Below are 18,756 nucleotides of genomic sequence, written 5' to 3' on the forward strand. Positions count from 1 at the left end.
CTGATTGCAAGAAGTATGCAGTCCTCAAATAAACAATGAATGAGAAACAAAAGAAAGTATGCAATGATGTATAAGTGTCCAAAATCAACTATGATCCATGGATAAATAACAGAATTTGAATTCCAATTACATAAAAAAACACAAACGATAAGTGGCAATGAATTCATATGAAAGGATAAATGATCATAAAATATAAACATAACAAATATCATATCAAATACTGAAAACATGTGTGTATGTTCCAACTCATTTCATGTAATGGTAATAAAAAGAATAACTTTCAGAGAATGTATTATATAAAGAGAGTCACAGAACTGTAAAAACCAGAGTAGTCCAGATAGAAGATGGTGAAGGTTATATAAACCAATTCTACTTCTAGCCAAATAGCAAGCACTATTGAAATCACTTTTACAAGATAAACCAATAGTGGTTTTCAAAAAAGCCAATAATCTTAACAATATCTTAGCACCTAGTTTTTTGAAACCTTAAACAGGTCTGACACCCAAAACTGATTTGAATTGGCTTCCCTCTATTCCTGAAGATGTGATGGTTCACGCTGTATTACTTGTAAACAAATTGAAAATAAAAAGTATGATGTGAGCTCTATGTCTAAGGAAAAAACATATAAAATTAGAGGTCTTATAAACTGAAATTCTACATTCTTCATATATCTGCTGAAATGCAGTTGCAACTTGTATTACATCAGTAGATCCACCAGATCATTAAAAGTCCGCTTTAATGAACAGCGACGTAATATTTTGAATGGTTTGAGAACTCAGTGTCTCTAGGCATTTTTTCACATAGCATAATTATAACCTGGATTGTTTTACAGTAACAGGGTTGGAACAGAATAAAATCACCCCCAGGGGAGGGGATAGATTCGGGAGTTTGTGTAAACAATAGGTCTACTGGGTTTATCTGCTTAATACATTGTCTCCAAATGGTCTAAATAAATCTATGGAAATGAATGAAATTGTTTAGTTATTATGAATTTATAAGATTTTACAACTTTGTTCATTATCCTGTTATTTTATTTTATTTTATTTCATTTATGCTTTATTTCTGTATTTACAACATATTACATCTGCAGTGTTCTGTCTCACCAACAGGTTTTTCTAGCTATTTGCAGTAATTATAAATTACCTCTGCATACCTATGTGGATTTATATATGTATTTGTTTGAGCCTGTCATCCCGGTATCCTGTTCTGTCTGGAGAGACTAAAACAGCAAAGCCCCATTTATTCAGTTATCTATCTCCTTGGGATTTTGCCAAATGTTCAGACACAAACTATATCGATAACTGAATTGTTTCTGAGTTACAAGGCATTTGCTCATGAGAAATCTAGCTACATGAGAATACCAACTCATTTATATTACTATTATTCCATTATTTTCATTGCACAAAGATGAGTTATGGTCTAGTTTGGTCTAGTGTGTTTGTGTGTGTGTGTGTGTGTGTGTGTACATATATATATATATATATATATATATATATATATATATATATATACATATATATATATATATATATATACATATATATATATATGCAAAAAATTTGAATTATCATTTTTAGCGTTATTTTTATCATTGTCTACTTTTGCCCTGTTGTTAGAGTAGTTCTACAATCTAACTCATATTGCATTTAAGCTGGTACAATATGGATTTTTTATGTAGTAACCTCTGTGAACCATGGATAAGGGAAGAGTGAATCCTCCACTGGTGATTGTCGAAGTCAGCAAATTGGATAAAGTCATTTCAATTAATATTGAGCAAACTTGGTTGTCTTTGTTTGAAAAGATGTGTAGAGTACGCTACGGCGTGGAAGGGCGTACCCAGCCGCAACACGTGGCAACAACAGTTTTTACACTTTTTACACACATTCGCACAAACGCACACATTTGTAAATAGTACACATTAATTGTAGTTACAACACAGTTATTAATGTCAAAATATAGTAATATTCATGTTTAATATTATAAGTTACATGCATGTTAGTAAAACATATGGTTCAGGTTAAAGGAAATGTATAACAATAGGGGGTTTGGTGAGCGCTCCTCTACTAGAGTTAGAGAAAGAGGCTGCTTGAGGGGAAAAAGATATACAGGGTAGTTCCGACCCTTAAATAGATAGTTTAGAATGGTCTCCCTGTAGCGCACAGAGAAGTGACAAAGATGTAGAATAAGGTATAATGTTTAATAAAACACAATAGCAATACTATGCATGATATGCAAGGTGGCAACCTGGAGGCATATGCTTAGTAACAATAAACATAATGATGACATTGGCTCAAAACCTAGATCAGCAATAATCCTCTGAAATTGGACACGGAGGTTCCAGGAAACTGAGCTGGTTAGGAGAGTCCCAAATAATAAAATATTTGTCCAAGATGTGATAGATTCACAGTCTCTATGCCAATATATAGGTAGTATTCCGTATATACTAAATGCATATGTATAAACACAATACAGGAGTATGACAATGACTCCAAAATCTAAATCAGCATTGATCCTAGATTTATGGACGCGGAGGTCCCAGGAAGCTGAAATGGTAAAATGAGTCTCATTGACAAGAGTAGTCCAAGACGTGATGAGTTCACAGTCTCTGAGTTAGTAAATTCCGTGTAAGGAAGTGTGTGTAGTTGGACACCGTATAAAGTAACAGGGTGTGTTGATAAAAAGAAATATGAAGACTAGTTGTCCAATTTCTAAAATACAGTTCCGGTACGCATAATGTGTAGTGGCATTGGGCGGTAATAAGCTCCGATTCAGTGATGTCGAGAAGGGGGGGTCTTTTTCATGGTGGGTACGGAAGTGCTCGGAAATGCTATGATTTTCAAAGCCTATCCTGATGTTCCTTTGATGTTCACTAATCCGTACATGGAGCTTCCTATTAGTTCTCCCCACATATTGTAGGCCACAGGGGCACTGTAGTAAGTAAATGACGCCCATGGAATCACAAGTGATCTTACTGTTAATGGTGTGCATTTCCTTAGTGCTTGAAGATAGGTAGGAGATGGTGGGTTTGGTGTTACGTACGTGGCTGGTTTTACAAGCTTGACATCTGTTACAGTGGTAAAAACCATGCCCTTTTTCCCCTAACCAAGTCCCTGTATTGGTAGGGTTGTTAGGGGTGATTGTACTGTGTACTAGTTGTTGTTTGAGGTTGTTCGCTCGTGTACAGATAAATTTTGGTCTTGCCGGAAGTATGTCTTTAAGTTTCTCATCTCCTAATAGGATATGCCAATGTTTGGAAACAATGCGCTCAACTTTTTTTGCATCTCGGTTAAACGTAGAGATGAAGGGAATTGCCTCAAGTGCATTTTCCCTTTCATGGTCATCTTCTTTTTTATTTTTTGATTTGTCAAGAAGCATATCTTTATCAGTGTTTCTGATTAGATGTTCAGCCTGTTGTACAGTTTCTGAGTTGTAGTTCCTTTCTTGAAAGCGTTCTTTAAGGACTGAGACCTGTTTGTCAAATTGTTCCAATTTGGAGCAGTTTCTTCGTATTCTTGTGAACTGTCCCTTCGGTATGTTGTTTATCCAATTCTTATGGTGACTGCTATTCATGGGGATGTAAGAATTAGAATCCACTGCTTTGAAAAAAGTCTTAGTTTCAATAGTGTTATCTTCTATATATATTTCTAGATCAGGAAAAGAGACCGAGTGGTTGCTATAGTTGGCTGTAAACTGAAGATTGAGGTCATTGAGGTTGATGTATGACAGTAACAGGTCCATATCCACCTTGCTCCCTGTCCAGATGAATAGAATGTCATCTATAAATCTGAGCAAGAGGAGGATGTATTGGGAGAATGGGTTGTTGGTCCAGATGTTTAGTTAGATTCTCCCATTCAGCCACAAACAGGTTCGCGTAATTGGGCGCGAACTTCGCGCCCATTGCTGTCCTGCGAACCTGCCTGTAGAAACTCCCCTCTGACCAGAAGTAGTTGTGGTGTAGTATGAATGTGATACTATTCATGATAAAATTAATTTGTTCAGATGGAATGGCACTGTCTTGGGTAAGGATGTTTTTGACAAAAGCACAGCCAGGGTTGTGCTCGATAACTGTGTATAGGGAAGTTACATTGCATGTTGCTAAAATATAGCCGGTTTCCCATTTGGTGTTCATCAAAATTTCAAGCACATGACTGGTGTCTCGTAGGTAGCTTTTTTGTTTCGTGACTATGGGCTGCAAGAAATGATCTATATAGCTAGATAAATTGGTGGTTAAGGATTGTATCCCTGACACGATTGGTCTTCCTGGTGGATGTTCAAGGGACTTGTGGATCTTAGGCAACTGATAGATGACCGGTAATCTTGGAGATTTGATATATAAATAGTCAAATTCTGCCTTACTGATGATTCCTTTTTCAAGTGCTGGTTTCAGCAGATCCATTAAATCCTTCTGATATAGTAGAGTGGGGTCACTGGTAAGTAACTCATAGGTGTTGTTGTCGTTAAGTTGTCTGTTTAATTCTTCAAGGTAGTGTTTCTTATCCAGGATCGTGATTCCTCCTCCCTTGTCAGCTGGTTTTATGATAAGGTCAGGATTATCTCTTAGTTCCTTTAATGCTTTTCTTTCCTTAAAAGTGAGGTTGGAATTCTTATTAGCCTGTTGGTTGATGGATAGACTATCCAGGTCTTTCTCAACCATTCTTTGGAATGTGGTTATGAAAGGTCCTTTGAGATGAGTAGGATAAAACTTCGATTTTTCTTTTAAGTTTGTCCTCAGATATTCGGTTGTATCATCATGTTGTTCATTCGTAGAGGGTCTTATTAATTCTGCTTTTGATTTGACAAAATATTTCTTAAGGGTGAGTTTTCTAATGAATTGATGTAGATGAATGGAGGTATCAAATTTGTTTAAGACTCTATCTGGTGCAAATTTTAAGCCTTTTTCCAGTAGATCTAGCTGTGGTTTAGTAAGTTCAGTATTGCTGAGATTGAAGATGCCTCTATGTGCGGTGGTTACCTCCTTATTTTGGGTCTGGCACCTCCGTAATCTTCCTCCTCTTCTTCCTCTAAGGGTTTTGGTCTTTTCCGTGTTTTTCCTAGAGAGAGAAGGCTGTCTGTATTGTGGAGGAGAGGATCTGTTACACATGATTTCGGAGACGTGGGGACGGACAGCGCTGCTTTCTGTGCTAGTCCTAAAAAAAGATCAATGTTTTCTTCGGTTTCAAAATCCAAATCCGGAAGATGCTCCTTTTGTTGTTCCGATTGGCCCAGTTTCTTTAACAGGCCTGTTTGTTGGTCTTTTACTTCCTTGTGATAGGTAGCTATCCCTTTATTGAAAACTTCCTGTGCTCTCCCAGAGTGTCCTCTATTTTTTAATGATGGTGTATTCAGTTTTGGTCCTAAATTATTTGGATTAAGGGGTTTATAGATCCTTTTGGTGTGTTCCTTAACAGGGGTTTTCTTAATAAGAGGTGATCTTTGTGGATACTTGTTGGAATGATTATTAGGTTTATATTTGGAGGTGTTTTTCTTAACAGGTGTGAAGCGTTGGTTATTAGCATGTGTATTTTGTGCCTTAGTTCTAGAAATTCGGTAAAAGGGCTTAGGTTCCCAATTTTCGTAGTCTCTAATATCTCTTAAGAATTTCTTCTCTTTATTTTTAATAATTTCTTCTTCAATGCCCTTAACTTTATTGATCGTGAGGCTCTCCAATTTGTTGTAATCCTCCAGATGTTGTAGTGGTTTAAATTTATCGTAAATCGGATCGATTTCTTCCTCGATCTTTTTTAGAGTAGTCTCCCTATCTGAGATTATCAATCTCATTAAGGAGAAAGAGCAAAGCTCTAGGATTTTGTTCCATGACTTCATGAACAGGGTGTTATCCTGATTGCATGTATTATTTTTTTTAATTCTTAGTCCCCTCGGAATGATTTTTTTGTCTATATATTTTGACAAAGTGGTGGCTTCCAACCATTGTTTTTGTTCTTGTATTAAAAGGTGTTCAAAGCGCAGAAAGTTCTCACAGAAAGTGTTCTTACTTATCTGTGCTTCTATAATCCTCTCTTTTTTACTGGAGAAAATATCTTCCAGGCGAGGTGTTCTTCCCTCTCTCAAAAGGGAGATCATAGTATATAAATGTGAAGAATATAATAGAGGTGCAGCTCAAACCACGGAACTAAAACAGTGAATAACAATAGGGGGTTTGGTGAGCGCTCCTCTACTAGAGTTAGAGAAAGAGTCTGCTTGAGGGGAAAAGGATATACAGGGTAGTTCCGACCCTTAACTAGATAGTTTAGAGTGGTTTCCCTGTAGCGCACAGAGAAGTGACAAAGATGTAGAATAAGGTATAATGTTTAATAAAACACAATAGCAAACAAAATAGCAATACTATCCATGATATGCAAGGTGGCAACCTGGAGGCATATGCATAGTAACAATAAACATAATGATGACATTGGCTCAAAACCTAGATCAGCAATAATCCTCTGAAATTGGACACGGAGGTCCCAGGAAACTGAGCTGGTTAGGAGAGTCCCAAATAATAAAATGTTTGTCCAAGATGTGATAGATTCACAGTCTCTATGCCAATATATAGGTAGTATTCCGTATATACTAAATGCATATGCATAAACACAATACAGGAGTATGACAATGACTCCAAAACCTAAATCAGCATTGATCCTAGATTTATGGACACGGAGGTCACAGGAAGCTGAAATGGTAAAATGAGTCTCATTGACAAGAGTAGTCTAAGACGTGATGAGTTCACAGTCTCTGAGTTAGTAAATTCCGTATAAGGAAGTGTATATATTGGCATAGAGACTGTGAATCTATCACATCTTGGACAAATATTTTATTATTTGGGACTCTCCTAACCAGCTCAGTTTCCTGGGACCTCCGTGTCCAATTTCAGAGGATTATTGCTGATCTAGGTTTTGAGCCAATGTCATCATTATGTTTATTGTTACTATGCATATGCCTCCAGGTTGCCACCTTGCATATCATTCATAGTATTGCTATTGTGTTTGCTATTGTGTTTTATTAAACATTATACCTTATTCTACATCTTTGTCACTTCTCTGTGCGCTACGGGGAGACCATTCTAAAGGAAATGTATGTCTGGTATCAATTTAATCCCCTATTCATCAGCAGTTGTCTGGTTCCTTCGCACATTGCATAATCTAGTTAGCGATGATAGGGAATAAATGTTTAAGGTAATACTGACTATAAAATGCTAATAGACTAGTTGATGTCACGATCTGCCTGCTACATCTCCCTTTTGAATGCTGCTTGCTTCCCACAGCCCCTGTTTGTTTTGCACTGTGCTGTATTTGTGTTTATTTTTATGTGCTGCAGCAGTACCTTCATTCACCAGAGGTGCTGCTATTGTGCCCTATTTGTGTGCATTATGGGTTAACCTTGCTGCTTCACTAATTATCCCATGCACCTGGGTGTGGTCTCATTTTTCCCTTTATATACCTGTCACTCCCAGCACACATTGCTGGTTATTGATGTCATTTCCTGTTGTTCCATCCTGTGAAGTCATATCCTTGTTGCAGCCTGTGGACTCTTCCTCCTGCCTTGCTCCTCTGGTTCATGCTGCTTGGAAATCTGTTCATACATCCTGGTTCCCTGCATTAACTGTTTACCTGCCGGTTTCTGAACAATCATATCATTTCCTGCATCAGCTTGCACCTGGTATTTATTTCTACAGACTTGATTACCTGCTTTGTACATTTCTGCAAATAAACACAGAGTGTTTTCACCATATTCGTGGCTCCCAGCTGTATTCCTGTATGCAACCGTCACAGTATAACCAGCCCAAAAAACAGCTTAGGAGTCTGGTGAAAGTTTTTTATTTCTGGGACCTTTTCTCTGCAATCAAGTTTTCATTTCTCTTCTGCAACATGTCTGTTTTACCAAACTTGGAATTGCCACTGCTACAAACTTTACAGATGGACATTATCTTGCTTCGTTCCCAGCTGGCTAAATTTGCTACGTTGCTTTTGGACCCACTCAGGAGACTGTCAGATTCTGTCCCTCCTAATTCAGAAGCTGCTTATCTGTTTCAATCCACCTTCTCTGCTGATGAACCTGTGCAAGCAGCACCTCTTAAAAGTGCTTCTACGCGTTTGCTGTTTTCTAAGAACTATGGGGTAACAAATTCCCAGTTCACAGGTGGTCCACGCCCCCATCTGACCGAAGAGGAACGGCGTCGCAGAATAACAAACAAGTTGTGTCTCTACTGTGCCAGCAATGCACATTTCTTGCAGGACTGTCCCATCCGTAGACCACGTCAGCTTACTGAACCATCACCTGTTGTTTTCTCTCTGCACTCCAAATCTGGTTATGCTCCAGCGTTCCTGTTCTCTGCGAAGAGACCCAATCTGCCAGCTCCAGCCGCCTGTCCTGAGGCGCCAGCTCCAGCCGTCTGTCCTGAGGCACCAACTCCCTCTGTCTCCGGTTGCGAGGTGCCAGCCTCTGTCTCCTGTTGCGAGGTGCCAGCCTCTGTCTCCTGTTGCGAGGTGCCAGCCTCTGTCTCCTGTTGCAAGGTGCCAGCCTCTGTCTCCTGTTGCGAGGTGCCAGCCTCTGTCTCCTGTCCCGAGGTGCCAGCCTCTGTCTCCTGTCCCGAGGTGCCAGCCTCTGTCTCCTGTCCCGAGGTGCCAGCCTCTGTCTCCTGTCGCGAGGTGCCAGCCTCTGTCTCCTGTCCCGAGGTGCCAGCCTCAGTCTACTGTCCCGAGGTGCCAGCCTCTGTCTCCTGTCCCGAGGTGGCAGCCCCTGTCTCCTGTCCCGAGGTGCCAGCATCTGCCTCCAGCTTTGAGTCTCCTGCCACTGTGTCCGGTCCCGAGTCTCCTGCCACTGTGTCCGGTCCCGAGTCTCCTGCCACTGTGTCAGGTCCCGAGCCTGCTGCCACCGTGTCCGGTCCCGAGCCTGCTGCCACCGTGTCCGGTCGTGAGCCTGCTGCCACCGTGTCCGGTCGTGAGCCTACTGCCACTGTGCCCGGTCGTGAGCCTGCTGCCGCAGCTTCTGCGCCCGAGTCTCCTGTTAGCGTGATATCCAGTGCCGAGTCTCCAGCCGCTGCCTCCAGTGCCGAGTCTCCAGCAGCTGCCTCCAGTGCTCAGTCTCCAGCCGCTGCCTCCAGTGCCGCGTCTCCAGCAGCTGCCTCCAGTGCCGAGTCTCCAGCCGCTGCCTCCAGTGCCGAGTCTCCAGCCGCTGCCTCCAGTGCCGAGTCTCCAGCCGCTGCCTCCAGTGCCGAGTCTCCAGCCGCTGCCTCCAGTGCCGAGTCTCCAGCCGCTGCCTCCAGTGCCGAGTCTCCAGCCGCTGCCGCCAGTTCCGAGTCTTCAGCCGCTGTCTCTGTTCCTGAGCTCCAGTCTGCTCCAGAGGGGGCGCTGCCCTTCCAGTCTGCTCCAGAGGGGTCGCTGCCCTTCCAGTCTGCTCCAGAGGGGTCGCTGCCCTTCCAGTCTGCTCCAGAGGGGTCGCTGCCCTTCCAGTCTGCTCCAGAGGGGTCGCTGCCCTTCCAGTCTGCTCCAGAGAGGGCACTGCCCTTCCAGTCTGCTCCAGAGGGGGCGCTGCCCTTCCAGTCTGCTCCAGAGGGGGCGCTGCCCTTCCAGTCTGCTCCAGAGGGGGCGCTGCCCTTAAAGACTGTTCCAGAGGGGGCGCGGCCCTTCCAGTCTGCTCCAGAGGGGGTCCTGTCCCTCCAGGCCCTCGGTCCAGCCTGAGTTGCCAGTCCGGGCCTGCTCCCAAGTCTGCCGCCCAGTCCGGGCCTGCTCCCAAGTCTGCCGCCCGGTCAAGGCCTGCTCCCAAGTCTGCCGCCCGGTCAAGGCCTGCTCCCAAGTCTGCCGCCCAGGCCGGGCCTGCTCCCAAGTCTGCCGCCCAGTCCGGGCCTGCTCCCAAGTCTGCCGCCCAGTCCGAGCCTGCTCCCAAGTCTGCCGCCCAGTCCGGGCCTGCTCCCAAGTCTGCCGCCCAGTCCGGGCCTGCTCCCAAGTCTGCCGCCCAGTCCGGGCCTTCTCCCAAGTCTGCCGCCCAGTCCGGGCCTGCTCCCAAGTCTGCCGCCCAGTCCGGGTCCCCTGTCAGGTCTGTTGCCAAGTCCGAGTCATCCTGTGCTGAGGGTGCCGAGTCTGAGCCGTTGCCTTTCTTTGAGGGGCACATTTCCCAACTTTGTGCTCTTCTGAAATTTGCTGCCTCTTATATGCCCTCCATACCAGAGCTTGTTAACAACCCTAAGGGGCGTGTACTGTTCCTTATTTCGTATTTTAAAGGAGAAGCTTTGGAATGGGCAAATCCTTTTATTGAAACCCAAGATCCCATCCTGTTTGACTTACAACGGTTTGTTGAGGAAGCAATCAAAAAGTTTTCTCCAACCCCTGCAGTGCCATCCTGTGGATCACCGGTGCTTTCAGCAACACTACCCGGCACTACAGTTCGAGAACTACCCTTGTGCTCCACCCAGTTGGCGCAGATCCCAACTCTAAGGAAGTCCCGTAAGAGAGGAGGATGTAAGAAAAGAGGTGGTTCTGCAGTGCTTGAACTGGCAGCTGGCATGACCTCCTTTGCCCTTTTGCCCATGGACGAGGACTTTTCTGCCTGGCCCCCTATTGTGGACTATGATTCCAACGAATTTAGACATTTTTGGTAATTGGGCGTCTGGAATCCGCCCTTTAAAGGGGGGGTACTGTCACGATCTGCCTGCTACATCTCCCTTTTGAATGCTGCTTGCATCCTGCAGCCCCTGTTTGTTTTGCACTGTGCTGTATTTGTGTTTATTTTTATGTGCTGCAGCAGTACCTTCATTCACCAGAGGTGCTGCTATTGTGCCCTATTTGTGTGCATTAGGGGTTAACTTTGCTGCTTCACTAATTATCCCATGCACCTGGGTGTGGTCTCATTTTTCCCTTTATATACCTGTCACTCCCAGCACACATTGCTGGTTATTGATGTCATTTCCTGTTGTTCCATCCTGTGAAGTCATATCCTTGTTGCAGCCTGTGGACTCTTCCTCCTGCCTTGCTCCTCTGGTTCATGCTGCTTGGAAATCTGTTCATACATCCTGGTTCCCTGCATTAACTGTTTACCTGCCGGTTTCTGAACAATCATATCATTTCCTGCATCAGCTTGCACCTGGTATTTATTTCTACAGACTTGATTACCTGCTTTGTACATTTCTGCAAATAAACACAGAGTGTTTTCACCATATTCGTGGCTCCCAGCTGTATTCCTGTATGCAACCGTGACAGTTGAGACTGGATTCTTGGCGGGAAAGTCGGAGCACATCCCCTGGAGAGATGACCCACACCTTTGGATATTTTGGTTTGAACTAGCCTATGATCTGCAACACTCTGGACCTTCCTGAAACCTGGACCAATAGAAGCAAGCCACATCATCTGCATTGTTTTACTGTATTTCTGACTGCATGACCACAGACTTTAGACCTGAATGACTGTTCACTGGATCCAGGGCGCCTGCGATAAGTAAAGGCTGTACTTATTATTTCGCTTGAATTATTCTGCTACTTTTTGGGGCATATTCAATTGTTAGCGAGACGGGTGAAAATCCCGCGCTTGAAAAAAATAAATCCTGCGCTCGTTTTTTCCTGTTCGAGCACTCGTTTTAAAAAAAACAAAACACTCAATTCAATTGTTAACATTGCATCGACCCCCTCGCGCTCTATTATTGGTCCTAGCAAGTTTGAAATGAGGAGTGGTTAAGGCAGTCATTTTAGTATAAAAAATTAATGCAAATTAATGCAATCAAGAAGAGTCCCAGCACTACAAATGAGATTGGGCCCCTACACTGCAATCAAGAAGGGCCCCAGCACTGCAAAGGAGATTGGGCCCTTACACTGCAATCAAGAAGGGCCCCAGCACTGCAAGCAACAATGCCCCTCCCCCTGGACAGCAGATTTAAAGATTTTACAAGCAGGAATTTTTTTTTCCATTTACAAACATTTCTTGAACACTGGCCAAGCATGGACATTTCGAAGGTACAAATATTTGTTGGGACTTTGCGTAAGTGAGTGTGTGTAAGTAAAGCATCAGAAAACTGAGGATTTCGTCCATGGTGAGTATTTTGGGTTTTTTAGTTTTTAATAAAAATCTATGGTGTACATGAGGGTGTTTACTGTATTTCTTAGGGTTTTATTATTTTTAATAAAGATTTGTGGTTGGAATGAGGGTGTTGTGCTTTTATTTAACATTTTGCTTTGTGGAACTACAGATCACAGCCAGCCGTGGGTGTAAGAGCATGTTGGCACTTGTGGTTCTACAAGTGCCAACATGCCCTGGGTGCCATGGGTACGCTGGTGCTTGTAGTTAGACAAGTAGCAGCATACCCACACTATTTAGGCCAACATGGCTTGCTGGGACATGTAGTTCAACAAATCAAAATTGTGTTTTTTGGGGGTTTTTTCAATACAAAATCCCCATTTATTACCCTACTACCCACAGCCCAGGGGTAGTAGGAAAAGCCCTAGTGCTATCGGCACTGGGCTGGGTGTCCCTAGGGGGATGGCCTGCTTACATTTTTCAGCGGACCACACTCCCTAGGGAATCCAGGCCAGCGCTGAACAGTCTGTGGGTGTTTAGTCATTATGACCGTGGGACCCAAACTGCGTTTCCCCCCCTGCTATAGTGCCTATTACCCCAGCTGGTTTGCCTAGTGCTGGTTCAATTAAAATAGGGGGAACCCTACGCAAAAATTTTCAAAGATTTTAACACACACAGCAATAGCCTGCCAGCACTAGTGTTAAGACTAAATAGAGTGGGGAGCAAACGCTTTTGGTTTTAAAAAATAAATAAATAACATGCTACTTTTCACAATTTTGATGAAAAAAAATAATAAAGTTTAAACACATGCACCACTAATGGTTTTTTTTTAAAGGGGGAACTTTGAATAAATTATTAATTATTACACTGTTAATTTTTTAAAAAAATAGTACTTTTCAGTTTTCATGTTATTTTAATGAACTTTTACATCTATTTTTTCAGTTTAATTTATATTTTTCTTAACTTAAAATTTTTTTTTTTCTTTGAGCAAATCAAGAAGGTGCGAGATGAAACAGCTGATTTGCCTGTTTCAACCACAGCGTTAAAAAACAATTGAATAGCTTTTTCCGCTGAGGGTTCGCATCCAGCCTATACTTTAACATTGACAAACGTTTGGAGCGCGATAAAACCGTTTCAGTAAAAAAAAAAAAAGATTTGAATTGCGGGAGAAGTTTCCGCGCTCGAAAATAATAAAAAAAAAAAAAAAAAGACAACGCGCTCGAACTTACAAACTCGCTAACAATTGAATACCCCCCTTTGAGTATAAATATTTGTGCGTTGGAAACACAAATCGAGATTCGACAATCGTTATTGCATAGCGACAAAACGTGCATAACAGGATGAATAGGAAATCATTTATTAACACGGTATATAAGAAAGCCCAGAGGAGGTACCAACATGTCTCTGATGAAATCGCATGCCAGCGATGAAACGCGTCAGCCAAGTCTATCTGACACATGTGTGGTTATATTGTATCTCTTTTATTCTCCTGGAGAAGTATTACCATTTCTGAATAGCTTACAGCAATTTGGTGAATACCCGGCAGTTTGTCTGGGGACACAAGGCCAGTTAGTATACTGGTGAAGGCACCTGATTACTACGCTACTGCTCTTCAATCTTACAGAGCTCTATTTCTGATGGGAGGCAGGAACTGTTTTACGTCTGCACTGTTTCTGGCGGAGGCGTTTTTAGATTACGCCCCCCCCCATGGGTTCAGAGTCTGTACATGGGACACCATTGTTCCATTTGCATTTCTTACCTGTACTTTCTCTCCATGAGTACATCAAGGACTATTCTCCGGTAACCCGGTAAGGAGCCAAGTGACTGTACATGCTTTATTATTGCTCCTCCGCACATTCATACCTGTTGGTCTCTGCCTCATATTTGTTGCCATCCATATACACTGCATCCATCTGCCTACAATACTTTATATTTGGCTAGTAGCAGAATTGGTTTATATAACCTTCACCATCTTCCATCTGGACTACTCTGGTTTTCACATTTCTGTGACCCTCTTTATATAATTAATTCTCTGAAAGTGATTCTATTTATTACCAGTACATGAAATGAGTTGGAACATACACACATGTACTCAATATTTGATATGATATTTGTTATGTTTATATTTTATGTTCATTTATCCTTTTTTTACTAATTCATTGCCACTTGTCGTTTGTGGATTTTTATGTAATTGGAATTAAAATTCTGTTATTTATCCTTGGCTTATACTTGATTTTTGGACACTTATACACCATAGCATGCTTTCTTTTTTTTTTTACATATAAGATGCCTACACCATGTCATGGAGGGATTTACTTCTCGACCTGTTTGGATTCTCCAAGTATATTTTTACCCTAGTTCTCACAAACGGATATTGTAAGATAGAGTTAGCTGGGAAGGTGGGGACCAAAACAGCCTTTGCCACCCCTGTTGGGCTTTATCAATTCATAAGGATACTATTTGTACATAATGGTGACTCTGCTTCTTTCCAACGGCTCCTGGTTCAGGCACTTCACCCTTCACAATATTATGTGATGGCATAACTGATTGACAAAGTTATATTTAGTTTCCAATCTAAATAGATTACACAGAGTCGTCCAGTCATTCGTACCACAGGCATTACTGTCAGCCTGATGAAATGTGTTCTGGAGAAACACGAAACCTAGTATATGGGGTATACAATAGGAAACAACTGTCTTAAGCCATTTCTTTATAAAATATTTGTACGATGCTCCTATGCTACAGATGTTCTAGGGCTTAGCCAAGTATTATAAGAGGTTTAAACCCCATTTTTCCTCCCTTCCATCTCCGCTTGCAAAATTTGACTGATATCTCTTTGCTCCCACTTTACTTCCTTTATACAGATGTGTTTTTTATCCTAGGGAACCTGTATAATCCCATTACTGTCATCTGTATTGAGAGACAAGACGCAATTTGAGAAACCAGATGAATTTTACCCAAATCATTTTCTTGACGACAAAGGAAATTTTATAAAGAAAGACGCCTTTATGCCATTCTCTGCAGGTACTGTATGTCTGGCCTTTGTGAAATATTATATTATATTATTTTTACTATATCAATGACAGCACATATTGTTGTTCCAAGGTGAAAGTTTACTGAATATTTACAGATCATTATTTACTGACTTGTTAGTTCAGTAATTAAATGTAAAAGACTAAATTAAAGTATATATCCAATTGATTTAATATAATTACTATGCAACTTGTTTACCCTGTTTTAGGTCACAGAGTCTGTGCTGGAGAAACTCTCGCAAGAATGGAGCTCTTCATCTTTTTTACAAGCCTCTTACAGAAATTCACCTTCCGGTTACCCCCCAGCGTTAGTTATGTTGATCTGTCTCCTGGAGGTGGACTTACAAATGCACCAAAAAAACACATGATATGCGCTGTGCCTCGCTTTTAAAATACACTTAGAGTCTATTTCAGATACAGTAGCTGTACAAATCACATAGATAATGCTATCAATATTCACAATAACATCAGTAGTTACATAATTATTATTGTCAATCACAGTGAGAATTACACATGACCTATGTGACTAACTCAATTTCAAAATTATTAAATTTTCTTTTTTCCCAAACATTACCAATATTTGTAATGCTTCATTCGTAGTTATCAGTGACATATTAGCTATATTATGGGTACATTGATTTTACGTATGTTTCCATCGCAAAATCTCTGAAGCTTTTGGTGTAGTAATGGTAGCTTTTTTAAGTATAGGTTGGGTACATATAGGGATGTACCTGAGTAATATTAATTTTGTCGCTACCAATGAACATTGTCCAATGAGATTATTGTGGTTCCAATGCAGAGATTTAATAGCAAAAGATATCAGGATTTATAGCAAGCCATAAAGATACATAAAAGGTATATGTCACAAATCGGGATCTTAGCCGCACTTACCCCATCCGCCGCTGTCATATCACGGCTAACTGGGTCCCTTCTGGTCGTCTGCAACACTCCCATTCTCCACACCTCCGTTTGTAAACAAACACACACTGTTTGTTCTGCTGCATGGGCATGGCCATCTTGGATACAGTCAGGTGATCATTCCAGACCAACCAGATTCAGCAGCTGTGATCACATGAACTGATAAGCCAATCGTTGTTTGGGACACCCTATTTAAACCTGCTGCTGTGATCTGTTCATTGCCAGAACAACACACTTCTCTCCAGAGGATAGTTCTTGGTTCCAGTGTTCCTGACTGCATTACAAGTGCAGTGTTCCTGACTGCATTACAAGTGCAGTGTTCCTGACTGCATTACAAGTGCAGTGTTCCTGACTGCATTACAAGTGCAGTGTTCCTGACTGCATTACAAGTGCAGCGTTCCTGTCAGAATTGCAAAGTGCACTGTTCCTGTCTGCATTACTAGTGCACTGTTCCTGTCAACATTTCCAGACTGCTCATTCCCCTGCTATCAGCAAGAACATGAGTAGCAAGATCATCCAGGCTGCTAGATTCTGTTTCAGTCCTGCTCCAGCTAGTCCCAAGGGTCCCGAATCGGATCAAGAAATACAGACGACCGTGACAGTATAACAATCGACAGGAAAATATAAAACCGAATATATTACACAAGCGCTTCCTTGGCCCTGGTCCATGTAGTCTGCAGTCAGGAAGATAGTGATTTAACACTGGCCAAGGACTTGCTTATATGCATTTAGAATGAAATCTGTGACAGGATGGACCGCCTATGCCACCCTGTCTGTTGTTGCTGGGAACCGGCTGGGCTTACTTTGCCACCGTTCCCGTTCGTTATCCAAAAAGCACCCTCTTGCCTCAGTAGGAGGGGCTTACACAAGCTTATACTAACATACAAGGCCATCAACAAAATTGCACCGACATACATTTCCTCGCTTGTCTCGAAATATCTCCCTACTCGACACCTCTGTTCTGCACAAGATCTACGTCTCTCCTCCACTCTCATCACATCCTGCCATTCTCGGTTACAGGATTTTTTCTGGGCTGCACCTACTTTGTGGAATTCCCTCCCTCGCACAGTAAGATTTTCCTCTAGTCTTCAAACCTTCAAGCGTTCACTGAAAACCCACCTCTTCAGACAAGGTTATGATATTCCTCAACCACCATCTTAATTTCCCTAGATTACCCTACTGCCATCCTCTACACAGCTAACACAAGACAACAACCTTCTGACCAACATTGCAACACACACAGCCCACTCAGTACTTTTACCTTTGCAGTCTGGCTGGTCCATTGTGCAATATGATGTAGCACATGCCCTTGTGTTTCAAACTCCCATTGTCCTAGAGATTGTAAGCTTTCGAGCAGGGTTCTCTTACCTCTCTGTCTGTATGTATTACCCAGTATTGTCTTATTAATGTTTGTTCCCAATTGTAAAGCGCTACGGAATTTGCTGGCGCTATATAAATAAATGTTGATGATGATGATGAACATAATCAATGATGATGTCACGAATATACACAGATCATACTGAGAGGTCTTCATTGGTCCAGGGTTAATGAAGTTCCAGTAGACTGCTGGCTATATGTCAGTTCATTTTATCTCTTCCCAAAGGAGGGGGAAACTCATTTCAACTGTTGCCTACATGTCTTCCCGACTAATAACCAGTTTAAACTGACCCCTAAACAAAGTACTTTTGAGTATTAATCTCATATTGCTAATAAATTGCGACCGCTAGATGTGATTGCCACTCTGTCAAAACCGTGCTGGTGAATGCTGGTGAAATAAGCTTTAGTATGAGACCAAACTTTTTACCTTTTAGAGAACCGGAACCATAAATACCTTTTATTTTTACATTATCTATTTATAAATAATCTCTAATACAATTCAACTATGCTTATTTTTTTATAGTGATTTATAAATGAAATATAATGGTTGATTGTTTTAAATGACCAGTAGAAGTGTGAAATCTGTTTTTGACATATTAAGCCTGCTTCTGCAAAAAGTGGTTGATTTTGGCTCTATGAGCCAGATTTACTAAACTGCAAGTTTGAAAAAGTGAAGATGTTGACTTTAGCAAACAATCAGTTTCTAGCTGACATATATTTAATACATTCAACAAAATGACAGCTAGAATCTGATTGGTTGCTATAGGCAACATCTCTATTTTTTGAAACTCGCAGTTTAGTAAATATACCCCTATGACACAAAAAAGAAAGGCGGTTTGGTAGAGATGCTAAAATTTCAATCCAGAAAAGGATGTATTGGGGTGACTTCTTGGTGTAAAATATCAGAAGTTGGATTATGGGCAATTATTGGATAATAAAACAAAATAAAAATGTTAAAGCTGCAATTTCCTAAAACAATTATGTGTGTTTCTTAATATAAATCAGTCTGTGTTTGTAAGAAGACACATGGTGGTGTGGTGTTATTCTTCTTTAAGATGCTGTTAATGTTTCACAATTTCCAAAGTTTTCTATGTCTGCCATGGAAACCACAATCATATTGCATAAGATTTCTTGAGCAGAGTCTTTATATAGCCCTCTTCTCAGAATAATCTTTCATAGCCCATTCTCCCTCTGCCCTCTGCCATTGTTTACATGGACCCAGTTTACAGTGACCCTTTTCCACAGGAATGAGCTTGAATGCTGTTCTGCAAATTCATCCAGCAGAGAGTCTCTCTTTTGTAGTTGCATCTAATGTAGTCTCTCTCAGTGAGCAATGACATATACTTTGCCAAATAATGTGAACACATGCCAAGTGAAAAACATATAATATACAATGTTAAATCAAGATAAAGTGGGCCTTATTCAGAGTTGAA

The 18,756-nt window shown here is 41.5% G+C and overlaps 1 protein-coding gene across 2 annotated transcripts in view; it reads left to right on the top strand.

Annotated features, from left to right (window-relative positions):
- LOC142143415 (cytochrome P450 2K1-like) overlaps positions 1-15,888 on the top strand; it is a 53,751-nt gene extending 37,863 nt beyond the window's left edge. For both annotated transcript variants that reach the window (XM_075201249.1, XM_075201248.1), the window contains 2 exons: positions 14,879-15,020; positions 15,238-15,888. In XM_075201249.1, the coding sequence (XP_075057350.1) occupies positions 14,879-15,020; positions 15,238-15,419 (324 nt within the window). In that variant the 3' untranslated portion in view covers positions 15,420-15,888. The remainder of the gene's footprint in view (positions 1-14,878; positions 15,021-15,237) is intronic.
- Positions 15,889-18,756: the final 2,868 nt, after the last annotated feature.

The sequence above is a fragment of the Mixophyes fleayi genome, chromosome 3, assembly GCF_038048845.1.
Source record: "Mixophyes fleayi isolate aMixFle1 chromosome 3, aMixFle1.hap1, whole genome shotgun sequence".
NCBI classification, from domain to species: Eukaryota; Metazoa; Chordata; class Amphibia; order Anura; family Limnodynastidae; genus Mixophyes; species Mixophyes fleayi.